The 26,794-nt window shown below is 48.3% G+C and overlaps 1 protein-coding gene across 1 annotated transcript; it reads right to left on the bottom strand.

The window, feature by feature from the left end:
• Positions 1 to 2,776: 2,776 nt before the first annotated feature.
• B4GALNT2 (beta-1,4-N-acetyl-galactosaminyltransferase 2 (SID blood group)) lies at positions 2,777 to 26,602 on the bottom strand (the record flags this gene model as incomplete). Its single annotated transcript, XM_084862335.1, has 11 exons — positions 2,777 to 2,982; positions 3,841 to 4,060; positions 7,407 to 7,547; positions 7,975 to 8,162; positions 10,741 to 10,827; positions 11,579 to 11,759; positions 12,895 to 12,932; positions 17,421 to 17,527; positions 20,401 to 20,532; positions 21,251 to 21,448; positions 26,589 to 26,602. The coding sequence occupies 11 exons, from the start codon at positions 26,600 to 26,602 to the stop codon at positions 2,777 to 2,779; spliced, it is 1,512 nt and encodes a 503-aa protein (XP_084718461.1).
• Between the last annotated feature and the right edge of the window lie 192 nt (positions 26,603 to 26,794).

Genomic DNA, 26,794 nt, shown 5'->3' with positions numbered 1-26,794 from the left:
CGTCCTGCGGTCCGCGGGGCGCGGGCCGGCGGCCGGGCGTGGAGGCGGGCGGCCGGCGGGGCGCCCGCGGGCGGGGGGAGGGGAAGGGGCTGGGGCGGGGCTGGAGGCCGGGGGCGGCTCCCGCTCCAGCCGTGGCCCCCGCAGGAAGCTCCGGGCTTCCTCCCGGTTTGCAGTGTTTATAGGTTTCCTCTACGCACGTGCGTCCCGGAGGGACCATTTGGCGGAGCGCGGAGGGGACCCGGGCTCCAGGCCCCGGCGCGCCGGGCGCGGCCTTTGGAGCCGGGAGCGCACCCCAGCTGGTGCCTGGGGCTCCCCGGGCTGGACCCCGCGGAGTTCTGCTGGGAAGGCTTCCCTTCCAGGTCCGGGTTTAGCTTGTAAAAATGGTACTTGGTAGGTGTTTCCTTCGAACCTGCAGGGTTGCCATCAGATCGGTGAGAGAGACAGTCCCTTTTGGACTTTTGGAAGTAAGTTTTACTAAGGTAAGGTGACCAGACGTCCCGCTTTCGGCGGGACAGTCCCGATTTTTAACAATTTGGCCCGCGTCCCGCGGCGTTTTAAAAAGGTCCGTTGCTCAGCACCCTCACCACCCAGGTTGGGTGATGTCTGCCACAAATCCTCACTTTGCCTTGGGAGCTCTGGCATTCCCCAGGAAAACCTGATGGGGAAATCTAGCCACTTACTTTTTAAAAAGCAGCATCTACATTTTATCTTTTTCTTGAGTGTTTTCACTTCTTTTTAAAAACGAATTCTTTTATATTTTCAGATTATAAAGATAAAACATTTATGATGGGAAATGTAGAAAATAGAGTAAAGTACAAAGATTTAAAAATAACCATAGTCTGGCTGGTTTGGCTTAGTGGATAAAGTGTCAGCCTGGGGTCCCAGGTTCGATTCCGGCCAAGGGCACATGCCTAGGTTGTGGGATGATACCCAGTGGGGGGCATGTAGGAGGCAGCCAATCGATCCATGATTCTTTCTCATCATTTAATGAAATACATATATATATATATATATATATATATATATATATATATATATATATATTAAAAGCAGATAGAATATGATCTTGGTGAGAGTAGTTTCGAATTTACTGGAAGCCCTATCATTTGGAGCCTTGCAGGACTGGAAAAGCTGAATTCTCTACCCCAAGAGAAAGCACCATCAGAGACAGGAGACTTAGCCAGAGATCAGTTTGAGCAAAAAGACCAGCCTACAGCATTGCAAAGCTTTAAACATTTTCTTAAAAAAAAAAAAAAAAAATCACTTTCTGCCCACGATGAGGAAAAATGTGGGGGCAAAGAATGGACTACAGATGGTCTCTCTGTACCTTAGACGCCAATCTTGAATAACTTCCAAGGCAGAGGCAATTTAACCGAGTGCCAGAGAGTAGGCAGAGGCCTGCGGTTACCAGGATGGATTTCCCAGTCTCAAAGGCAATGTCTAGACAAGATGTCTGAAATTGACTGGAAATAGCAGAAACCCTGTAAGTTTTTGAGGTCTCGTTGGCAACTCAGTTTCTTTAAAAATCTGACTGATAATAGCTAGTGAGTCTTAACTCCTATGGCCATCCCCAGACTTGTGAATGCTACCCAACTATGGGGCTCGCTACTTGAGGTGTTCTGGTCAAGAAAGAGACGTCATTGTCCTTAGGTAGTTCCGAGGAACAGAATAAGCTGGCGAATATAATAGAATCAGGGGCACAGGAAGGGAGTGGACTGCTAATTCTCAGGGGGAATACAGGAAGAGACTGGACAAAAATCTTACACCTATGGATGAGGACAGTGGTCGGGAGGTAAGGAAAGAGGGTGGGGTGGGAACTGGGTGGAGGGGAGCTATGGGGGAGGCAGCCAATTTTTAAGGAGAAACAATTGTAATAATCTGAACAATAAAGATTTATTAATTTTTTTAAAAAGAATCTGCTGACTCCAAAGATGACAGAGAGCTTTCCTCAACAACAGGCGAGGCTCCATCCTGTGGATGACATGGATCTTGAAGAGAAGGCAACTGGTCTCAAGTCCCTGGGATGCAGTGGCTTGCCACCACACTTACCCTGTTGTTTGTGGCACCTTAGCGTAGGGGTCCAAGTTCAATCCCTGGTGTTCTGGAATGTGTCTTTGTGGTAGCAGGTCTGATGCCAGGGACACCTTTGTTCTGACAGAGAGTGGACTACTCTCCTCTCTCCCTCCAGCTGCCTGAACCGCATCCATCTTCCAGGCTCCAGATGAGCTAACGCCACAGAACCTCCCACAGCGGCCTAGGCCAGGGTGACCTCTCCCTCCTCTGATCCTCTGACCCCTGCTGCCCAATGATGCCAGTGGACTGAACCGAACCGGCTGCAACCGCCTCAAGACAAGGACCCGGGGTTATCCACGCTGTCCGAGTCCACGAGGCAGAACCAAATAAAAATCTGGTTCTTGCAATGATGCTGGAGATGACGCTTCTGACTGGGAGCAGAAGGACCAGCCATAACGTTGCCACCAAATAACACGCAAGGACGTGCAAATGCTTCGTACACAGGGAAGCGTCATACAAACAAATAATCATTCTTAAGAAGGTCTTCGTTGCCCTCGTCAGTGATTGGTCCATGTCTAATGATCTCTAGCCTCTGATTGGTCTTTCGAGTAATTGAACCCATCCCACGTGCCAAACACGCTCTATGGTTTATTATAATATTCATCTTTCTCAGGAGTCCATTTTTTGGTAGCCTGACCACCGGTTCCACCGTTCCGGATACCCACAGCCAGTCAACCTAGTGCTTTGCCAGGGCCCTAGTGCTTTACGTGGAGCACTGGAGATGGTTCTTGAAGTAGTGGAGAGCCAGCTTGAACTGGATCTGGGCATTGGTGTTGGTCCGGTATTTGCTGTAGGTCTTCTCCAGGGCAGCCAGTTCCAGGTCCTTCTCTGAAGAACGGGACTGGTGACTTATAACCACGTCTGGGCATGAGCCCACGAACAGGCTCCCGAGCCCATCGATAAAGAACTCTGCCAAGAGAGGAAGAGCGCGAGAAAGACATGTGAGATTGGGCCAGAGGCCCAGGACCATGTTCCGGGTCTGGAAGGAGAGTCAGGGGCAGGAGACACAGTTTACACCCCTGCGGAGGTTCAGCCCCAAGCAACGCCACCTGCCCCGGCTGATGGGGAAGGCGGTAAACAACGTTGTTTCTCAGACAGAGACACGCGGAGAGAGGCAGAGAAGCACAGACTGGCTTTCTAGCTGGACAGAACTGCGGACTCCTGGCCTGAGGGAATGAGAGAGAAGAGAGGGGGGTCCGTTAACCAGTTGTAATTGAATAGGAAAGGACTTATGGAAAATGGGAATAGGAAGCAGGGTGGGGAGAAGGGAGGGGAAAGGATGGAGAGGGTATCTCATCAGCAGGAGGCAAGAAGTCAGAGAGCGCTGAGACCGGTTTGGCTCAATGGATAGAGCGTCGGCTTGGGGACTGAAGGGTCCCGAGTTTGATTCCGGTCAAGGGCATGTACCTTGGTTGTGGGCATATCCCCAGTAGGGGGTGTGCAAGAGGCAGCTGATGGATGTTTCTAACTCTCTATCCCTCTCTCTTCCTCTCTGTAAAAAATCAATAAAATATATATATAAGAAAATAAAAAAATCAATAAAATATATATAAGAAAATAAAAAATCAATAAATATATTTTTTTAAAAACAAGAGAGGGTGAAGAGGGAGGCAAGAGAGACCACGAGCTCCTTCATTTGGGGGGAAGGGAAAGGAAACCCACCGCTGCCAGGCAAGGGACCAGGATCAGTGGAGCTTGCCCTTGAGAGAACACACGCCTAGGGTCAGTCCAGAGCCCAGCCCCAGCCTCCCCCCCCAGCCTCCCCACCTGAATGAGCCACTCGCTGCAGCCGGGGGTCGAAGCCCACTCTCAGCAGCCGCTCCGTGTGGGCCAGGAAGAAGTTGACCACGCCGCTGGTCACCACGCAGTTGGGGAAGCCGTCCAGGGGCCGGAAAGATCCTGGCCGCCGGTGAATGCAGTCCCCGTTCTCACTCTGCTCCAGCAGCAGCTTAAACTGGAACACGTTTCCCAGCACACTGCCGCCCACCTGGCCCGTGGGCACAGAAACCCACGTTGGAGAACACGGACTCCACATCCATGCTGCCTCTGCCGGGAAGCCTTCCCGGACTGCACCTCAATAAGAATCACACCCTTTACCAACCCTTCATGCCGTCCCTCCGTTACTCTTCTTGCTATTGCGGCCGAAGCCTTCAGCATATATTGCAGGGTCCTTGGGTCCTTCATTCCTACTGACCCCAGAAAATCTCTTTGCGGGGAGCAGAAAGCACCGAACACCAAGCCAAAAGGGAGACAAGTTCTCTGCTCTGTTCACCGTACAGCACGCTCACCTTTTCTAGAAGCTAACTCACTCCCTTCCAGTAGGAGGCACAGTATTTGGTTTGATTCCAGTCAGGGCACATGCCCGGTTGCAGGCTCCTTCCCCAGTAGGGGTGCTTGCAGGAGGCAGCAGATCGACGATGTTCCTCTCTCATTGATGTTTCTCTCTCTCTCTCCCTCTCCCTTTCTCTCTCTCTCTAAAAAAAATTAGAAAAATTTCCTGAGGAATCCAAGATGGCTGCTCGGGTAGACACCTAACTGCAGCAGCACACAACAATTTCAATGGAATACAACTAAAATGTAGAGTGGACATCACCCAGAGCTACAGGTAGTCGACTGACTGAAAATTCTACAAGAAGGAAAGAGAAAACCAGAAGGAAAATCAGAGGAGCTGAAAAAAAGCCTAAGGTACGGAGACATGCTGCGCGCTTGCACGCACGCGCGCAGAGAGGTCGCAGCCGGAGAGGAGGAGAGGGCTGGGTGCTGCCTGGCGTTCCCTAGCAGGAAGGAAATAAAACCCCCAGCCTGGGCTGAACCCCCGAACCGGCAGCGCTGAGCCCCAGTTATGGGCCAGACCCTGGGGACCCAGGCTCCGGCAGGGGGAGACGGGGCTGTGAGGCGGAATCCCAGGCGTGCAGCGAAAAGCAGGGCCCCCGGAGTCGCGCGCACATTGCGCGCAGAGGACTGAATGTTGACTCTGATGCTGGATTACCCTAGCCGGAAGGAACAGGGCCTCCGGCGGCGCTGAGCCTCAGTCCGGACTGCTCTGAACCCCAGTTCTGGGCCAATCCCTGGGGACCCAGGCTCAAGTAGAGGGAGACGGGGCTGTGAGGTGGAGTCCTGGGAGAGCGGCGAAAGGCCGAGCCCCCGGAGTCGCGCACATTGCTTGCAAGGGAAGGAATGTTGACTCTAATGCGGGATTGCCCTGGAGGGAAGGAAACGGGAGCCCCGGCCGTGTTGGGCCCCAGTTTCGACTGCTCTGAACCCCAGTCCTAGGCCAGACCCTGGGGACCCAGGCTCGAGCAGGGGGAGACGGGGCTGTGAGGCAGAATCCCAGGGGAGTGGCGTAAAGCGGAGCCCCCAGAGTCGCGCGCACTGCGCGCAGAGGACAGTCTGTTGACTCTGATCCTAGACTCCCCTAGCAGGAAAGAGAAAAAAAAGCTCCAGACTGGAGGAATGCGACAGGGAGCAGGAGCCCCTGCTGGACACCGGCCAGCCGGGCGCCAGCAGGGAGCCGGGCGACGGGGCCCCCAGGGGGGCAGGGTGCCCCTGAGCCTTCAACCTCTGCGCGCGGGCAATGGAGCCAAGGCCGTGGGCTGCTTCCTGGGGCCCCGTCAACAGGCTGGAGCAGCGCAGGAGCCCGCGGAGAACAAAGGGGTGCCACAGGCTAACCTGCTAAGTTCCCAGGACAAGGAGGAAGAAACCAAAGAAGTTCTCAATGTGAAGAAATCAAGTGAGAGCAAAAGATAGTAAAATTACTTAAGAAAGAATACAAAGAAGATCTTGAAAAATCAAAGACTAAGTCAGAACTCAACTCACCAGCCAACATTGCAACATATATGCGTTTAAAAAAAAAAGGACAGAATGTTGGAACAGCGGCGGCCAGGCCTAGAGTGCCCAGGCACAAGGCAGTGGCAACCAGGCCCAGAGCAGCAATGGCCAGGCCCCAGAGCAGCAGCAGCCAGAACCAGAGCAACAACAGCCAGCACTGGAGCAGCCAGACCTAGGGCAGTGGCAGCAAGGCCTAAGGCGGAGGCAGCCAAGCCCAGGGTGGCCAGTCCAGGAACACCCAGACCTGGAGTGGCCGGGCCCAGAGAAGCCAGGCCCAGAGCAGCCAGGTTGGGAGCAGCCAGGCCCAGAACAGCAGTAGCCAAGCCCGGAGCATCCAGGCTGGGAGCGGCCAGACTCGGAGCGGCCGGGCCCGGGGCAGCCGGGCCCAGAGCAGCCGGGTCAGGTGCGGCCAGGCCCAGAGCAGCAGCTGCCAGGCTGGGAGCGGCCAGGCCCGGAGCAGCGGCTGCCAGGCTGGGAGCGGCCAGGCCCGGAGCAGCCGGGTCGAGTGCGGCCAGGCCTGGAGCAGCAGCTGCCAGGCTGGGAGCGGCCAGGCCCGGAGCGGCCGGGTCTGGTGCGGCCAGGCCTGAAGCAGTGGTTGCCAGGCTGGGAGCGACCAGGCCCGGAGCGGCCGGGCCCAGAGCAGCAGCAGCCAAGTCCAGAGCAACTAGGTCGGGAGCGGCAGTGACCAGACCCGGAGCAGCTGGTTGTGGAACGAACCAGAGCAACAGAGGCCGGGCCCGGAGCAGCCAGGCCTAGAACAGCTCGCTCCTCGCCTGCCCCTGCCCCTGCCCCACGGCTGCCTCTCAGACATGGCTGGAAACTTTTGTGGGAACTTGAGGGTCTGCTGAATCAAGTGATGAAGGCTTAGATCTAGATGTGTTGAGTTAGTATAGGGCTGGGGTGTTGATCTGTGAGTGCCTTGGGTGGGGCCTGGATGAGGCTGGTTGACCTATTTGGAAATGTCTTTTGTGTGAAATGTATCATTGGGCATGTGGAGGTATTATTGATATGAGAAAATGCTAAGTAACTGATTTACTATCTGAAAAGGGATTTACTATCGGGGAAAGGGAGGGAGGAAGAGACTGAACATAAACTGCACCTATGGACGAGGACAATGGGGGATGGAGAGGGGGCGGGAACCTGGTGGAGTGGGGAAGAAATGAGGAACCTTTGTAATAATATGAACAATAAAGATTGATTTTAAAAAAATTAGAAAAATTTAAAAAATGTATTTTTTTAAAAAGTAAGTATGGAGGCAGAAACGGAATTCAAGCACATCTCCTGGGTCCTGTGTAACACCCTGAACCCCAGCGTTGTGTTGGCTATTCATCTCCTGCACCAGCCCCTCTCCCTCACCCTCCTTCCCTCTTCACTCCTCTTCCTTGCTTTCTTTTTTTTCCCCTCCCTTCTTCCCTCACATACTTTTCTCTCTTTTCTTCTCTCCTTCTTTCTCTCAATTGTTTCTGCGGATTGCAACGGGGCTAAACCTGGCAACTCTCCCTCACCACATCCAGTTCCGTTTTCTCCAGAACGTCCACCAGCCTCTCAATCTTGGTCTGGTTGGTGAAGAGAAAGTCATCGTCCACCCAGAGAACGTATTTGGTGGTGACCTGAGATATGGCGAGGTTCCTGCCAGCAAACCAGCCCTGTGGGTGGAATGAGGTTAGATCAGTGGCTGCCATTAGAATAACCCCTCGGGGCACTGTCTCAATTCCCATAGCCAGACTGGACCCCAGACGAATGAAGTCAGAATTTGTGAGGGTGGCTCCCATAGACAGCCGAGAGGGAGAAGCTCTGGGTTAAAGTGAGTCCATGTCTCAGAGACACCTGAACAAGGACAGGGACTTTCTGGGTCAAAGACTGAAAGGCCAGAAAGCCCTTCCTTGGCCCTGTGGCCAATATGGATTGGTTTCCCATCCGATCAAGTCTCTGTGGCTCTCCTTCCCTTTCCCACTCCAGGGCCCTGCTTCCTCGGGAAGGCCACCGAAGCAGCCCCATCCAGTGTGGAACCTGACTCTGGGGCCCTCTTGTCCGAGGACCCAGGAGTGTCCCACCTGGGAGGGAGCACTGTACCTTCCCAAAGGGCATGACGTAGTGCTCCACGTGGCTGTCATTAATTTTCAAAGGTTCCTTGCTGTCATCAGCCACGATCACGGTCAAGTCTGGATAATGCTCACGAAGACTCCGGAGCATGGTCTTGAGCTTGTGGGGACGGAGGAACGTTTTGGTGGCGATGGTCACCAGGTCTCTGAGCCTCCTCTCTGGTCAAGAAAGGGTGGGTGTCAGAGCACTGTCTTTTGGGAAGCCTCGCTGTCTTTTTTTTTTTTTTTTTTTTTAAATATATTTTATTGATTTTTTACAGAGGAAAGGATAGGGAGAGAGAACCAGAAACACCGATGAGAGAGAACCATCAACCAGCAGCTCCTGCACACCCCCGACCGGAGATGTGCCCGCAACCAATGTACATGCCCTTGACCAGAATCAAACCCGGGACGCCTCAGTCCGCTGACCAACGCTCTATCCACTGAGCCAAACCGGTTTCAGCGAGCCTCACTGTCTTAACTTACATTGTTCTAGTGATGTTTTTTTGTTTTTGTTTTCTAATATATTTTATTGATTTTCTTACAGAAAGGAAGGGAAAGGGATAGAGTTAGAAACATCGATGAGAAAGAAACATCAATCAGCTGCCTCCTGCACACCTCCTCCTGGGGATGTGCCTGCAACCAAGGTACGTGCCCTTAGCTGGAATCGAACCTGGGACCTTTCAGTCCACAGACTGACGCCCTATCCACTGAGCCAAGCCAGCCAGAACTCTAGTGGGTTTTTTTATGCCACAACCTCTCAGTGTTCGTGGGCCTCATGCCTCAGTAGGTGCTTAATAAGGGTTAGAAAATAAATATATTTATGTTTCCCTATGTTTACTGAAGCACCGAGCTAAAGGGGAGTCCGTGTCTCAGAGACATGGGCTTCCTTCATGGTTAGCCAAGACAAGAAAACAACCAAGCTGTCCTTCACTAGATGAGTGGATAAAGAAGATATGGTAGTCATATCAATGGAATACTAGTCAGCCATAAGCAAAGATGAAATACCGCCATTTGTGAGAACATGGATGGATCTTGAGAGTATCATGCTAAGCAAAATAAATGAGACAAAAAAGTCAAAACCCCTTTGTGATATCACTCATTTGTGGGATATAAAACTGAAAGCAATAAATGAACAAACAAAACACGCAGAAATTCATAGACACAGACAACAGTATGTTGGTTACCAGAGGGATAGGGTTCAAATATATGGAAATGGAAGAGGACGTGACTGTAGGTGGTGAACATACAACATAATATACAGATGACATATTATAAAAGTGTACACTTTGCTTGGCCAGTGGGGCTCAGTGGTTGAGTGTCAACCTATGAACTAGAAGGTCACAGTTCAATTCCCAGTCAGGGTACATTCCTGGGTTGCGGGCTCGATTCCCAGTGTGGGGTGTGCAGGAGGCAGCTGATCAATGATTCTCTCTCATCATTGATGTTTCTATATCTCCCTTCCTCTCTGAAATTAATAAGAATGAAAAAAACACACACATGTGGAATTAGCCCAACGATAAACAGAGCAGTGCAACCTAACAAAGCCCAGATTCAGACTCCTGCACATACGAACCTTGGTGTGTGATAGTGAGACAATACAAGCCAGGAAGAGGAAGGGCTTAGAGGGCGTTGCTATTCATACACCAAAAAATTAGATCCCCATAATAAGCCACACATAAAAATAACTGCTGGGTCGGTCAGATATCTAAATGTGAAAGCAAACATGTATATCTTGGGAAAAATTCAGGAGAATCTCTTTCTTGGTTCAATGTAGAGAAGAATTTCTTGAACAAGGCACAAAAAGCAAAAACCAGAAAGAAAACAGTGAATCAATTTTATTACACTGATGGATAAAACTTTCATATAACAAAAGACCCTGGAAACAAAATCAAAAGACAAGCCATGAGCTGACAAAAGATCAGGCTGTAGAACTTCATACCACACAGTGTGATAATTTTTATGAAAAAGTTCAAAAATGCATTAAAGCCCTAACCGGTTTGGCTCAGTGGTTAGTGTCGGCCTGTGGACTCAAGGGTCCCAGGTTCAATTCTAATCAAGGGCATGTATCTTAGTTGCGGGCACATCTCCAGTAGGGGGTGTGCAGGAGGCAGCTGATCAATGTTTCTAACTCTCTATCCCTCTCCCTTTCTCTCTGTAAAAAATAAATAAAAATATTTAAAAAACAAAAAAAAAATGCATTAAAAAACACACACACACAATACATCTTTCCCTCTTTAATTTGAAAGTTACCTTTATCACATGGTAAAATTCCAACATGTCTATGGAATTTCAATGTGATTTCACTGATATATCTATTCATGCTCCAGTACTATTCTGTTTTTATTACTATTACTTATTTCTTAAACTTATAATATATTTTATTGATATCTGAGAGGAAGGGAGTAGAGAAACATCAATGATGAGAGAGAATCATTATCAGTTGCCCCTTGCAAACCCCCTACTGGGGATCCAGCCAGGAACCGAGAATCAAACTGTGACCTCCTGGTTCATAAGTCAATGGTCAACCACTGAGCCACGCCAGCTGGCACTATTTACTTATTAAAATGTTACCATTTGTTAGGTCTTACACTATTAGAGCAATGTGTCCTAGAATTGTTTTCCTCCAAACAAGCTTGTCAGGAATCATACCTACACTGTTATTTGGTCAGTTCTCATCTCCATCTCAGCGGGGACCTGAATTTCACCAACAGCTCAACAGGATGCCACCATGCAGCCCCAGGGGCAAGGGCCTTACCTGGTCCAGGGTCATATAACTTGGGTATGACGGGATGGCGAATGGTCACTGGGAACTTGGCGGTCAAGGACTCGGACGTCAGACTCACTGGAGGGAGAAATAAGGTCAGGGCAGGCAGCACCCGTCTGGGCCACTCTCCATGCTGCCCCAGGGAAACCCATGCAACTCGGGAGCGAAGGTGTGGTAGGCAGTGACCTGGCTGGGTGAGACTGAGGACCTGAGGGAGTCTATGGTGTTCTGGCCCCTGTGTCCCTGGGGCAATCTGCTGAGCACTTCCTGAGCTCACATTTCTTGCCCTGGTGAGAACCTGCTGGGTGTGGAGTCACAGAGTCTGGCCAAGGGCATGCACCAGTAGGAGGTGTGCAGGAGGCAGCTGATGGATGTTTCTCTCTCATCGATGTTTCTAACTCTCTATCCCTCTCCCTTCTTCTCTGTAAAAAAAAAAAAAAAAATCAACAAAATATATTTTTTTAAAAAGAAAGAAACATGCCGAGACCCGTTTGGCTCAGTGGATAGAGCGTCAGCCTGCAGGCTGAAGGGTTCCAGCTTTGATTCCGGTCAAGGGCATATACCTTGGTTGCGGGCACATCCCCAATAGGGGGGTGTGCAAGAGGCAGCTGATCAATGACTCTCTCATCAATGTTTCTAACTCTCTATCTCTCTCCCTTCCTCTCTGTAAAAAACCAATAAAATATATATTTTTTTAAAAGAAAGAAACAGGAGCAAGGAAAGCATCTTCAATGCAGGCAGGCTTCATGGGGGAGGAAGACTTGGGGAGAGGGCCCAGTGGTGTTTTCTGGCCCCCTCAGCATGTCGCCATCCAAGGACAGGACCTCACCCACATCCACCTTGTGGTGCTGGTACACCGTGCTGGTATAGGTCACGTGCTGGAGGATGAAATTCAGAAGCTTCCGGTCACTGGTGGAGATGGTCAGCTGCTTCTGGCCTCTGCCCTGCACCACACTGTCTGGGATGTCCGCGAGGGTGTTGAGTGTCCCCAGAGAAGCTGTCAGCGTGACCTAAGGTGGGTGAAGTACAGAGAGGCTAAATGCAAGGAAAGGCGCATACCCAACATGGCCTGCAGGGGGCGGAGCATATTAGGGTGAAGAGGAGAAGCTCTCGGGTGCCCCAAAAGCTAGGGTCTGGCTCTGCATGGTGTCCCTGCTCGGGTCACAGCAAAGGGGAATTAAGCCCTGGGGCCTGGTGTGTTCAAGGGCAGTTTCCTTTCTCTTCCTTTTTTAAATATATTTTATTGATTCTATTCAAAGAGGAAGAGAGAGGGATAGAGAGTTAGAAACATCGATGAGAGAGAATCATCGATCAGCTGCCTCTTGCACACCCCCTACTGGGGATGTGCCCGCAACCAAGGTACATGCCCTTGACCGGAATCGAACCCGGGACCCTTCAGTCCCCAAGCCAACGCTCTATCCACTGAGCCAAATCGGTCTCTTTTCTCTTCTTATCTGTCGGCTTACAGAGCACCATTCTTTTGCCTTCAGTTTGCCAGCTCCTCCTCTATAAAACCTCCAAATGACCCTCCTGGTTTGGCTCAGTGGACAGAATGTTGGCCTGCGGACCGAAGGGTCCCAGGTTCAATTCTGATTAAGGGCATATGGCTAGGTTGTGAGCTCTGTCCCCATGGCGGGGGTAAGGGGGGTCATGCAGGAGGCAGCAGATCAATGATTCTCTCTCATCACTGATGTTTCTGTCTCATTCTCTTTTCTCTCTGAAATCAATAAAAGTATATGAACAAAAATAAAAAATAAAACCTCGGAATGGGGCTCATCGACTCTGCACTCTTTGCCTTCTTCTTCTTCTTTTTTTTTATATATATGTATTCTTTAAATTTTTTTACAGAGAGGAAGGGAAAGGGACTGAGGGCTAGTGGCTGTGGCTGCAGGGTCCTCTCGTGGCGGAAGCAGCGGACGCGGCGGCTCTGTGCCTTGGCGTGGTCTTGGAAGTCCTCCCTGGATTCCAGCCACTCCTTGGCGGCGGGAAAAAGTGTGCCTCCCACAGGCACCCTCCCCTCCCGCCCCCCATCCAGATGGGGGTTCAGTCAAAATGCGAGACCAGCCACCACGGGGGGAAGGGGGCCGGGCAGGGAGCCCAGGACAGGAGGCCACGTGCACAAAGGGACTGCGAAGGGGCTCTTGCCTTATAGACCAGGGCTTCGGGTCCATCAAACTGAAGACCTGGAGGACACAGGGAAAAGGAAAACAGAAAAATCATCGGAGAGGATTCCAAGGGCAGTCTGAGGCTCACACCCTCCTGGCCGCCTCCATGTGCTTCCAGAGCCCCTTCGTGTTCCTTTCGGTCCCGGGTGTTTGCTGACAGACTCTCCTCTCCCCGGGGTTCCCTTAGACGCTTCCCATGGTCCTTCCAGCGGCTCTAAAACCTCTGATGCCACCCTTGGATGGGTGCTGTGAATTAATCCAGTCCCTTCCAGGTGTCTGTTACTGAAGGGAAGGAAGCAATGAATTAATAATGAATCATCCTAGCCCTAACCGGTTTGGCTCAGTGGAAAGAGCATCAGTCTGCGGACTGAAGGGTCCCGGGTTTGACTCCAGTCAAGGCCATGTACCTTGGTTGCGGGCACATCCCCGGCAGGGGGTGTGCAGGAGGCAGATGATCGATGATTCTCTCTCATCGATGTTTCTAACTCTCTATCCCTCTCTCTTCCTCTCTGTAAAAAAATCAATAAAAATATATTTTTTTAAAATTACTAAAACACAAAGGGGGAGATGGATGTTATATGTCGCCTCAAAACAAATTCAGTCATACTCTTTGTACTTTAAATTTTTTAAAAATATATATATTATTGATTTTTTACAAAGAGGAAGGGAGAGAGATAGAGAGTTAGATACATCGATGAGAGAGAATCATCGATCATCTGCCTTCTGCACACCCCCTACCGGGAATGTGCCCGCAACCAATGCACATGCCCTTGACCGGAATCAAACCTGGGACCTTTCAGTCCACAGACCGACGCTCTACCACTGAGCCAAATCGGCTTCAGCTGTACTTTAAAATTTTTTGAATTGTGATGCAGAGGATCGTATAGCAGCTGACAGGCATCAGGCCTCCTGTACAATAGCCTCCACCGAGTTAGCCCCGTGGAAGGAAGCATAAATTAGACAAGGGTTTGTTTTATCAGATTCAGTAATGATGTGGGAAGAGTTTGTGTTTTATATCTTTCCAGAAGGAGCAGTGCAGCCAATTTGGGTGCCAGAGCGTTACGTGTGTCACCACAATGGACCTAGTCAAGCTCCTTGACCCTTCACTCAAAAGGACTGAGAGTTTCCCCAATGACAGCAAAGTGGGAGAGAAGAAAACTGGAAGCTATGCAAAGGACTGAGGTGCCAACGTGGGGTCAGCTGAAGAAGTTAACAAATGATAAAAATAAATAAATTTAAAAAAAAAGAAGTTAACAAATGAAGCGCGGCAGATAGTGGGAAGGCAAGAACTTGAAGTTACTTCTTCCACCATGTCCCTGCTTATGCTAGCGTCTGTTAGCTGCCAGGCTTCTGCAAAGTCTTGTGCAGTCAAGTCCGAGGACGCTGGGTAAATATACACCAGCAGCAAAAGAAACTTTCATTTGGTAGCTAAAAATGTTAACATGTCTGTAGTTGTGATTTCTCTCTTATTGCTGTTTTGCATTGGCATTGTTTTGTTATTATTTAATAGCCAGAGTTTTGCTCTTGACGATCAAGTTTTAAAATGATAACTTTAAGTAGTTTGGTTTTTGCATTGGCATTGTTTGCAATTGTTTTAACATTAGAGTTCTGTTCTTGATGTTTAAAAATTACTTACATTATAGTAGCTTAAAAACAAAAAAGGGTGAGATGTAGAGAAGGCAAATGGGCATTCTTTATTTTTTAAAAAAAATACATCTTATTGATTTTGCACAGAGAGGAAGTGAGAGAGTTAGAAACTGATGAGAGGGAGTCATTGACCAGCTGCCTCTTGCACACCCCCTAGTGGGGATGTGCCCGCAACCAAGGTACATGCCCTTGACTGGAATCGAACCAGGGACCTTTCAGTCCCCAAGCCGACGCTCTATCCATTGAGCCAAACCGGTTTTGGCGCAAATGGGCATTCTTTAATTATGGTCAGCTGAACCCAAGGTGACAGGCAAAACCATGCCCTGGGCACAAAACCATGCTTTGCCAAAAAGGCAAGGGTGTTATCAGCTTGACCTTCATTTCAGCCCAGGTGTCAGTAATGAATTTTTGATATGTAAATCCAGTCAAGCACCAGGAATGCTCAGGCCTACTCAAGAATGCAAATAAGCATGCAAATAAGCTGAAACTGGTTTGGCTCATGGTAGAGCGTCGGTCTGCGGACTCAAAGGTCCCAGGTTCCATTCCGGTCAAGGGCATGTACATTGGTTGCAGGCACATCCCCGGTAAGGAGTGTGCAAGAGGCAGCTGGTTGATGTTTCTCTCTCATTGATGTTTCTAACTCTCTATCTCTCTCCCTTCCTCTCTGTAAAAAAATCAATAATATATATTTTTTTAAAAAGAATGCAAATAATCTCCTTTGTCTTGACTTCTGGTGAAACTTCCTGGCATTTGGGAATATAAAATAAACATGCTGATTTGCCTTTGGGTCACTGTCTCTCCAGGAGAAGAGGGCAGCGGTCCCACCCAGTTCCCAGCTTTTTCCTTTCATTTTGTGTCTTGTCTCTCTCTTTCTTTCATATTTTCTCAATCCCCAGCTCCTCTACTCAGGAACTGGACCCACTCTCTAGCCGAGCTGGATGCAGAAAAGAAATATTTTTAAATTAGTGGTTGTCAGGGACTAGAAGGTGATGGGAGGTAATGTTAAATAGGTACAGAGTTCCAGTGGGAAGGTGAGAAAGTTCTAGAGACGGATGGTGGTGATGGTTGCAGAACAATGCGAATGTACTCAATGCGATTGAAAATGGTTAAAATAGTAAATTTTGTTATGCATACTTTACCATAGTAAAAAAAAAAAAATGAATCATCCAAAGTGTCATATTATTTTTAAATAACTCTTCAAAAACACTAACAATGAACCCCAAGTGTATTTACGTTAGCATCTGCTCTTATAGGAAGACTAATTCAAGTTCTACTTCAAAAATGCCCTCCTATAGCCATAGGGAACTTACTCAGCTCATCTGGCAAATTGGCAAAAATAAACATTTACCTCACAGGGCTGTGCTGCTGAACTAGAGGCGTATGTAAAAACCCCTCATGGAAAGAGATTTCATGAAAAGATGATTTATGGAGGATCCAAGATGGCTGCACAGGTAAACACCTAACCGCAGCCACACACAACAATTTCAATAGAATACAACTAAAATATAAAATGGACATTACCCAGAACTACAGGAAAGTCGACTGACTGGAAATTCTAAAACAAGAAGGAAAGAGAAAACCAGAAGGAAGCGCGGAGGAGCTGTAAAAGCCTAAGGTACGGAGACACGCGGCGCGCGGAAAGGATGGAGCCGGAGAGGAGGGAGGCTGAGTGCCTGGCTGGCGTTCCCTAGTGGGAAGGAGATAAAAGCTCCGGATTGTGCCGAACCCCAGACCCAACAGCACTGAACCCCAGTTCTAGGCCAGACCCTGGGGACCCAAGTTCAAACAGAGGGAGCTGGGCTGTAAGGCGGAACCATGGGTGAGCCGGCGAAAGGCAGAGCCCCCGGAGGTGCACACATTGCACGCAGAGGACGGACTGTTGACTCTGCTGCTAGATTGCCCTAGTGGGAAGGAGACAAAAGCTCCGGACTGTGCTGAACCCCAGTTCGGGCTGCTCTGAACCCCAATTCTAGGCCAGACCCCGGGGACCCAGGTTCATAAAGAGGGAGCTTGGGCTGTAAGGTGGAACCCCAGGGGAGCAGCGAAAGGAGGTCCCAGAGGCACGCACATGGCGTGCAGAGAACCGACAGTTGGCTGTGCTGCGGGATTGTCCTGGTGGGAAGGAGACAAAAGCTCCAGACTGCTCTTAACCCCACTTCCAACTGAACTGAACCCCAGTTCCGGGCTCATTGGGGGAGAGCCTAGGCTGTTTGGTAGCGGGTGAAACAGGGTTTCGTTTTTTGTTTTTGTTTTTCTGAACCAGGGCCTGCTCAATACAAGCCTTTTAGTTGTTTAAGAAACAAATAATTATTTTTAGAAAATAGTGCTGCTGTATCAGGGCCAGAGCCCCCTCAACCATCGAACATCCAGGATGGGGATGTCAGGGCAGCAGGTACCAAGAGAGCCAGGCTCAGCATGGACACTTCCTTCCTCAGGTTTGTGCAAGGTCCCCTGCACCTTCTCCCCACCTCCACCCTGTGTGAGGGGGGACTGGGAGCACCAGTGCAGACCCACCCCTGAGGGGGGTCCAAGGAAGCAGCCTGGATGAGCCAGGCCCTCATGCCGAGGAGCGGTAATTCCTGGACATGGCCTGTGCTTTGCCTGCTCCCACGATGCTGTAGGACACCAACAAGCCAATTATGTCCTAAGGCTCCTTGAGGCTCACAGATATCTGTCCTCTTCTGGGTTATTTCATAGCCCCACGGAGGTCACAGCTACTAAGGGTGATCTCTGTGGTGGAAACAGTGATATTAACATTAAATGAAGTCATTTCAAACTTTGTCCTGGTGCTCAATGAATGACTGCTCCCTCCTTTTGCATAAGAAGGAACAGGAACGTTGCCCGATGGGGTGGACCTACCTGGGATGGGAACTGTATGCAGGGGCATCACCTCCACCCCCTGGACCGGGTACCCAAAGGGGAGGTTGGGCGGAGCCAGCAGGGGCGGTGGGCGTGGCAGCCCTTCCCTGCAGACAAAAGGAACTGTTAGCAACTGCCCTGACGCCCCTCCCAGGTGAGTTCTTTCACGGGTGCCTGTGCCCAGAGCCTTGGGCTGCCAATGGGGAGAAATGGAAAGTAGATTGTCCCCATCTCCCTTCCAGCCTCCCCTCCTCCATGGCTCCCAGCCTCTTCACTCCACAAACGAACTGAGCAGTTTACAACAAAGCACATTAAATAATAATAATAATAATAATAATAATCACGGTTCGTATCCGAGTCACGGCACAAAAAAAAAAAAAAAAAAAAAAAAAAATCACACCCTAACTGGTTAGGCTCAGTGGATAGAGCGTCGGTCTGCGGACTGAAAGGTCCCAGGTTCGATTCTGGTCAGGGGCATGTGCATTGGTTGCAGGCACATCCCTAATGGGGGGTGTGCAGGAGGCAGCTGGTCAATGATTCTAATTCTCTATCCCTCTCCCTTCCTCTCTGTAAAAAATCAATAAAATATTTAAAAAGTCAATAAAATCATTTTAAAAAATCATGACCAGCAAAAAAGAAGAAACAAAATAATCAGACCATGGGAGCCAGCACAGCTGCAGCAGCTGAACACCAGTCACCTGCGACTCCCTGGAGGCCAGGGTATAAAACGATCGTCAGCACGTGCGTCTTCTTAAAGGGCAAAGAGACCAATTCCTGAAGGGAAGTCAAACTCTTCCGGGCTCTGCACCAAAACATAAAGTGCACCACAGGAAACTGTATGTGCGAGTGGTTGGCGTCCCCGTAGTTTCAAAGCAAACACGGTGATGATTTTCAAATGGTTTTGTTGTTGCAACGACCTTCAGTCAAAGGCAAGCACATAACACAATCCAGTGAGATTGGCTCTCTGAGGGACTAAGGTAACACACTGACATGTAGCCTTGAGGGACCCAGTTTAACCAGAGATACCACCACTTAGAGTACCTGGAAGAGAGATCAGACTAGTGAGTATTTATGGGAATATGAAAGAGATAACATTTAAAAATGGAAAAGGACAGCCGAGGCCGGTTTGGCTCAGTGGATGGAGCATCAGTCTGCGGACTGAAGGGTCCCAGGTTCGATTCTGGTTCAGGGGCATGTACCTTGGTTGCAGGCACATCCCCAGTAGGGGGTGTGCAAGAGGCAGCTGATCGATGACTCTCTCTCATCGATGTTTCTAGCTCTCTGTCTCTCTCCCTTTCTCTCTGTAGAAAATCAATAAAATATATATTTTTAAAAATGGAAAAGGACATAACTAGGCAATTAAAAGAGGATATGCAAATGGATAATAAATATGTGAACCATGCTCATCTTCAATATTACTCAGGGAAATGCAACTTTAAAAAACAACCACTTTTTGCCGAAACCGGTTTGGCTCAGTGGATAGAGCGTCGGTCTGTGGACTGAAAGGTCCCGGGCTCGATTCCGGTCAGGGGCATGTACATTAGTTGCGGGCACATCCCCGGTAGGGGGTGTGCAAGAGGCAGCTGTTTGATGTTTCTCTCTCATCGACGTTTCTAGCTCTCTATTTCTCTCCCTTCCTCTCTGTAAAAAATCAATAAAATATATTAAAAAATAAAAAAACAACTACCTTTTCATCAAAGTTTAAAGGTAAGGGCTATGTAAGGTCATTTTGATATGCCAAGGTTTCAGGTTCAATCCGAGGCATAAACAAGAATCAACCAATGAATGCATAAATAAGTGGAACAAATCAATGTTTCTCTCTCACTTTTTCTCTCTCTCTCCACCCCCCCCCCCCTCAAATCAATACATGAAAAACTTTAAAAGAATGACGACAGAATAAATCACAATAATAATAGATAATATTTTTGCAGTGCTTCTATATGTCAGGTACTTTTTGAGTTACTAGTTCTCCGGATGTTAATACAATTCACCTTACAATAAGCCTTTTAAAAATATTTATTAATTAAATTGATTGGGGGAGGACATTGGCCAACATGAACATAGAGGCTTCAGGTGTGGGCTTCTGTGTTACAAGACCTGTATATTGCACCATGTGCTCCTCACCCAAAGTCAAATCTTCTGTCACCTCATATCAGGACCCCCTGCTTCCCCACAATAAGCTTCAGAGGGAGGTACCATAATTTTTCATAGAAGATACTTAAGTATACTATGAGGTTAAGTAACTTGCCACCCAGCTTGTTCCAAAGTTAAAATCCTCAATCACAATGCTATTATTTTATTACTAGAGGCCCAGTGGATAAAATTCGTGCATGAAATCCCAGCCTGCACCTCTCCAATCTGGGACCCTTCAAACATCCCTCTCACAATCTGGGACCACAGGCTCCTAACTGCTCACCTGCCTGCCTGCCTGATTCCCCTAACTGCCCCCTGCTGACCTGGTCACCCCCAACTGGGTGCATAGACACTGGGCCACAACACCACACTGACATTGCTAACTATCTTCATTCCTTTGCTCCTTTTTTTTTTTTTTTTTTTTTTTTTTTTTTTCCTATATTGATTTCAGAGAGGGAGAAGGATATAGAAACATCAATGATGAGAGAGGATCACTGATCGGATGCCTCCTGCACACCTCCTACTGGGGATCAGGCCTTGACACAGGCATGTGCCCTTGGCCGGAATCAAACCTGGGATCCTTCAGTCCACAGGCTGATGCTCTATCCACTGAGCCAAGCTGGCTAGGGCTCTTTTGCTCCTTTTTTTTTTTATTATGAAATGTTTGATGCATGCAAAGTTTGCAAATCTTCATTTGAGGGCTATTTCCTCCATTCTCTTTCGTAGGTTTATTCCCAATAGTTCCTCCCAGGCACCCTTCCTTCTCTCTCTGAACCCATACCCTCGGGACAAAAGGAGCTTCTGCTCCTCCTGAGCCCGGAGAGGGAGGCCTGGCCGTCTGCATTACCTCCTCTGAAAGTGTTCATATTCAGCCTGCCTCCTCGCTTTCACCGCAGGGAGGCCTGTCTGGCCATAGGCAGCTTCAAAGTTGTAGCCCTGGCCTTTGGGTTCACATCGGCACTGTTTTTTCGGGAACAGCCTAAAACAAACAAGAACACTGTGAACAAGACTGGGTGGGAGGACCCAAGACCAAACTCCCTTTCCCAGACCCGCTGTCCTGGAATATTAGCAGAGGCCCCCGACAGAGCCAAGAGAGGGGAAGGAGTGGGGAATGGGAAGAAGGGCTAGCTCTCTTTTTTTTATTTTAATTTTATTTTATTGATTTTTACAGAGAGGAAGGGAGAGGGATAGAGAGTTAGAAACATCAATGAGAGAGAAACATCCATCAGCTGCCTCCTGCACACCCCCTACTGGGGGACGTGCCTGCAACCAAGGTACTTGCCCTTGACCTGAATCGAACCTGGGACCCTTCAGTCCGCAGGCCGGCGCTCTATCCACTGAGCCAAACTGGTTAGGGCTGGGCCCGCTCTCTTGACTTATCCCTGCGCCAAACTTCTTTAAGCTTGAGACTCACAGGAATGCCAATAGCATCTCAGTGCCACTACAAGAGGAGGCTGGAGGGACAAGGGCTGGCAGTTAAATGGGCCCTCCGCGGTTTTAAGGGGCTTGACTGAGAGCAGACTGTGCCATGGAGACCGGGCCCTCTCCTGGTCTCACCATAGGGAATCATTTGAACCAACACAGTTCAGGAAGGCAGGGGATCATCTGTAACACGGACACAACAGAGCAGAGCACACCACAGGAGGAGCCAGGGAGCTGCCGGGCCAAGGTGGGAGAGAGGGAAATCGTGGTCTCACCAGACGCCGTCGTAGGAAAAGAGGGACCTGAGCCGTTCCTCCGGTAGAAGCTTCGGCATCTGGACAGCCGGATCTGGGCGAGGGAGCACTGGTTGGATTCCGAATTCTTCCTGAAGGTACATGCTTCTGAACGTAAATAAAACCAGGCCGAGTCCTAAGACCAAGGTGGACATCTTGAGGAGCCACAGAACGTTATAGCTGCTGGGGCACAAAAATAGCACAATTCATTAAAATCTTTTTTTTTTTTTTTTTTTGGTATATTTTATTGATTTTTTTACAGAGAGGAAGGGAAAGGGATAGAGAGCTAGAAACATCGATGGGAGAGAATCATCAATCAGCTGCCTCCTGCACGCCCTCTACTGGGGATGTACCTGCAACCAAGGTACAAGCCCTTGACTGGAATGGAACCTGGGACCCTTTTTGTTACATCTTTTTAAAAAAATATGAATGTAAATATATATAGTTGATTTCAGAGGGATGGGAGAGGAAGAGAGAGATAGAAACATCAATGATGAGAGGGAGTCATTGACCAGCTGCCTCCTGCACATCGGACCGAGCCCAAAATTCAGGCATGTGCCCCTGAATGGAATCGAACCCAGGACTCTTGGGTCCACAGGCCATTGCTCCATCCACTGAGCCAAACCAGTTAGGCTGTTTCATCTTATTTATTCCATAAGATAATTTTGCTGCATTGACTAGTGCTTTCCTGGCAATGTTAAATGATAGCAGTGGGCATACTTCTCTTGCTCCTGACAATAACGGAATAAGAAGCATGATTTTTTTAATAATTGCAAAATGAAAATGTATTCCATGAGAAACTGTTAGTTTCTAACAGTAAGATTTTAGTAGAATAGCTGAAGGTGAAGCTGGTGGATGGTGCGTGCAGGCAGTCTCAATAGCCATCTCAGGCGGTGGATAAAGAAACACTGAGTCAGCCCTCGCCTGTTTGGCTCAGTGGATGGACCATCAGCCTGTGGACTGAAGGGTCCCTGGTTTGATTCCAATCAAGGGCACATGCCCAGGTTTCAGGCTTGATCCCAGTGTGCAGGAGGCAGCCGATCAATGATTCTCTCTCATCACTGATATTTCTATCTCTCCCTCTTCCTTCCTCTCTGAATCAATAAAAATATATTTAAAAAGCCTGACCGGTTTGGCTCAGTGGATAGAGCGTCGGCCTGCGGACTGAAAGGTCCCGGGTTCGATTCTGGTCAAGGGCATGTACCTTGGTTGCGGGCACACGGGGGAGTGTGCTGTGCAGGAGGCAGCTGATGGATGTTTCTCTCATTGATGTTTCTGGCTCTCTGTCCCTCTCCCTTCCTCACTGTAGAAAATCAATAAAATATATATATTAATATATATATATATATATATATATATATATATATATTTTTTTTTTTTTTTAAAAAAAAAAAAAAAAAGGAAAGATGCCAAAACCAGTTTGGCTCAGTGGATAGAGTGACCGTCAGCCTGTGGACTGAAAGGTCCTGGGTTCGATTCCGGTCAAGGGCACGTACCTTGGTTGCGGGCACATCCCCAGTGGGAGGTGAGCAGGTGGCAGCTGACCTTTGTTTCTCTCTCATCGATGTTTCTAGCTCTCTATCCCTCTCCCTTCCTCTCTGTAAAAAATCAATTTAAAAAAAATTTTTTTAAAGAAAAGAAAATTTGAATTTATTTACGGGTGGGGGAGGGGGTTGGGATGTCAGAAGGGAAGGCTGCACAGCACCGAGCCAAGGGGCCATGGGGCCGAGGACAGCAGCACCAGGAGCTGGAGTTTCATCCTTCCCTGCGGCCACCGGTGGGAAACGTGTCACTAGTGGGCTGGGGGCTGAGTGGGGGTCGGGATGAGATGGAATGCAGGCGTGCCATCAGGTGCTTCAGGCCGGTCTGTACGGTCTGCCTGCTGGTGTCCAGCGAATTTCTCCTGTCTTCTGTTCTCCTGTGGCGGGAAGCTTACCAATGGCCGGTGGGATTGTACGGCCCTATAGGTCTGACAGTAGCTAATGATGAAATAAACCTTGTCACCTCCCCTCCCCCAGAGCCTTCAGTCCCCAGGGCAACGCTCTATCCACTGAGCCAAATGGCTAGGGTTCAACCTATTCCTATATTCTTTCTTCCTTTTTTTTTTAATTTGCAGTGATCAAGTATTAATCCTGTCTTTCAACAAATAAAGAATTAAGCATTAAGCAAGTTACCTCTACCTTAGGAAAATATAAAGGAAGACAAATTCCTGATTCTTGACGAGAATAATTCAATATTGTACTAGTGTAGCTTCACCATATATTGCTCTATAAATCCAATAGAATAATCATATACATGAAACCACAATAGGATTTTTTTTTAAATTTCAAAATGACTCTAAAGTGTGTTAGAAGTAACACATGAGAACAGCAAGGAAAATATTACAAATAAAAGGCATGGCCGTGCAGCAGGCTATGCTACAACTAAATAACTCAATTATTACAGTTACAATTATTAGATGTATGATGCTGGTTCTGAAATAAGCAAATAAGTGGGTGGAATAAACCAAAACACAAACAAACAAAAAATACCAACAACAACAACAACAACAACTTGAGAATATACAAAAATTTTTAGGTGGAATTTTCACTACTTTGCTATATATTTCTGTAACATCTGATTTTTCCGGAGTGGTATTCAGAAAAAGATAGGTGTGTTTGAGGTAATCACGTTATAGAAGCACTGGCAAAAAAAATAGACTTATATTTATTTTTAGACAAGTTTAAGCATGTGATCAGTAATCAGATCTGTCTCCGCTTGGAATTCTTTTTATCAAACCTGGTTCCAGGTAGGGACAGCATTTTAATGCAGTCATTAACAGGAATTGTGTGGGTAAAGAATGCCACATAAAATGAGCAACGGCTGGATTTTCATCAGATAACGACAAATGTTCCACACTGGTAAAGCTGCACCGTTTTTGTGCTTACGTGGGGGTGTTAAAATTATAATTGAATGGGTCTGCTGTTCTGGTTGGACCATAGATGAGAAACATTCAAGAAGGAGCCAAAGTCCCATTTATAAAGCCAGCGAGAAGTAAGGAAATGAGCCAGGCATCAGTGCCAGCTGAGGACCACTCCACCTTCCAGCCAGGAGCAGCCGCTTAGCGCTGCCACGCAGTTAGTTCTAGTCCAGACACAGCCGGGGGCAGGCAGAGACTGCAGGGCCGTCTAGTCCTGAGGAAGAAGACGGTGGTCCTTGCTGACCTGAGGGACTCCTGTTCCCAGCAGCTGGCCCTGATCTCCAGCTCCCTGCGGAAGCCAGTTAACCAATAGCCTCGATTTTTTTTTATTATTATTATTTTTTTTCATTTTTTATTTTTTATTTTTATTTATTTTTTTTAATAAATTTTTATTGTTCATATTATTACAAGTGTTCCTTCCCCACCCCCCTCCCCTTCCCACCCCACCATCTGCCCTTTCCCCACTCCCCATTGTCCTCATCCATAGGTGCACAGTTTATGTTCAGTCTCTTCCCACATTCCCCTCTCCCTTTTTCCCCAAGAATTGTCAGTTCACTCCCCTTCCATACCTCTGATTCTATTATATTCAGCAGTTAATATTGTTCATCAGATTTTTTTTTTTAATTTCCTTGGTTTTTAGATTCACTTGTTGATAGTTACGTATTTGTTGTTCATAATTTTTATCTTTATTTACTTTCTCTTCTGAGAGAACCCCCTTCAGCAATTCATATAATTCTGGTTTGGTGGTGATGAACTCCTTTAGCTTTTTTTTTTATTAGTGAAGCTCTTTATCTGACCTTCGATTCTGAGTGATAGCTTTGCTGGGTAGAGTATTTTTGGCTGTAGGTTCTTGCTATTCATCACCTTGAATATTTCTTGCCATTCCCGTCTGGCCTGCATGGTTTCTGTTGAGAAATCAGCTGACAATCGTATAGGGGCTCCTTTATAGGTAACCACCTGCTTAGCTCTTGCTGCTTTTAATATTCTCTCTTTGTCCTTTGCTCTTGGAATCTTAATTATGATTTGTCTTGGTGTGGTCCTCTTTGGATTCCTCTTATTTGGAGTTCTGTGTGCTTCCTGGACTTGTAAGTCCAATTCTTTCCCCAGGTGGGGGAAGTTTTCTGTCACTATTTCTTTCAGTATGTTTTCGATATCTTGCTCTCTCTCATCTTCTGGGACCCCCATGATTCTGATGTTGGATCGTTTGAAGTTGTCCCAGAGGTTTCTTACATTATCTTCAATTTTCTGGATTCTCTTGTCTTCTAGCTTCTGCACAGGAGTGTCTTCTGGCTCTTTATGTTCCAAGTCTTTGACTTGATTCTTGTGATCTTCTATTCTGTTTTTAGGACTCTGTATAATATTTTTTATTTCGGACAATGTATTCTTTATTTCTTGTTGATCCCTTTTCATATCCTCATAGGTCTCATTTATTTTATCGGCTTTTTCTAGGATACTCTTGAAAAACCTTATAAGTGTGGTTTTGAACTCTATATCCAGTCGCTTTTTGTCCTCCATTTCTTTCGTTTGTGATCTATTTGGTTTAGGCATTGTTGCAGGCAGCTTTCCTGATGGGGCGGAGTTTCAGGGTGGAGCCTACAGCCTTGGCTTCCGTCAGCCCCGCCCTATGCGACTCCTGAGACTCAGGGTCCTTCAGTACATGTTGCAAGCACCTCTGAGAGAAAGGTGCCCTCGATTTTCGCCTGCTACCAAACAGTGTAGGCTCTCCCGCAATGGGCCCGAAACTGGGGTTCAGTTCAGTTGGAAGTGGAGTTGGAGGTGGCATTCAGAGCAGTCTGGAGCCTGTCTCCTTCCTGCCAGGGCAGTCCTACGGCACAGCCGGTCGGCCCTTCTCTGCGCGCACGCAGTGTGCTCGCCGCCGGGACCTCCTTTCGCCACTTCCCCGGGTTCCGCCTTACAGCCCAGCTCCCTCTGTGTGAGCCTGGATCCCCGGGGTCTGGTGTAGAACGGGGGTTCAGAGCAGTCGGGGGCCCAGCACAGTCGGAGTTTTATCTCCTTCCCGCTAGGGAACGCCAGCCAGGCACTCGGCCTCCCTCCTCTCCGGCTCCTTCCTCTCCACGCGCCGCGTGTCTCCGTACCTTGGGCTTTTACAGCTCCTCCGCGCTTCCTTCTGGTTTTCTCCTTGCTTCTCGTTGTAGAATTTCCAGTCAGTCGACTTTCCTGTAGTTCTGGGTAATGTCCATTTTATATTTTAGTTGTATTTTATTGCAATTGTTGCGTGCGGCTGCGGCTAGGTGCCTACCCGAGCAGCCATCTTGGATTCTCCTCGATTTTTTTTATTTTTTATTATTATTATTATTTTTTTGCCTAGAAAGGGGGTCTCATGATTCCTGTGTGCTTTACCTTTGTGTCTGCATCCGAACTTTCAAAAGTGTCTGCACATTGAGCCGAAACTGGTTTGGCTCAATGGATAGAGCGTCGGCCTGCAGACTGAAAGGTCCCAGGTTCGATTCCGGTCAAGGGCATGTACCTTGGTTGCGTGCATATCCCCAGTAGGGGGTGTGCAAGAGGCAGCTGATCGATGATTCTCTCTCATTGATGTTTCTAAC

This window comes from Pipistrellus hanaki (genome assembly GCF_964339955.1).
Source record: "Pipistrellus hanaki genome assembly, chromosome: 16".
NCBI classification, from domain to species: Eukaryota; Metazoa; Chordata; class Mammalia; order Chiroptera; family Vespertilionidae; genus Pipistrellus; species Pipistrellus hanaki.
The sequence above is the reverse complement of the archived record's forward strand: the minus strand, read 5'-3'. Positions and strand labels throughout refer to the sequence as shown.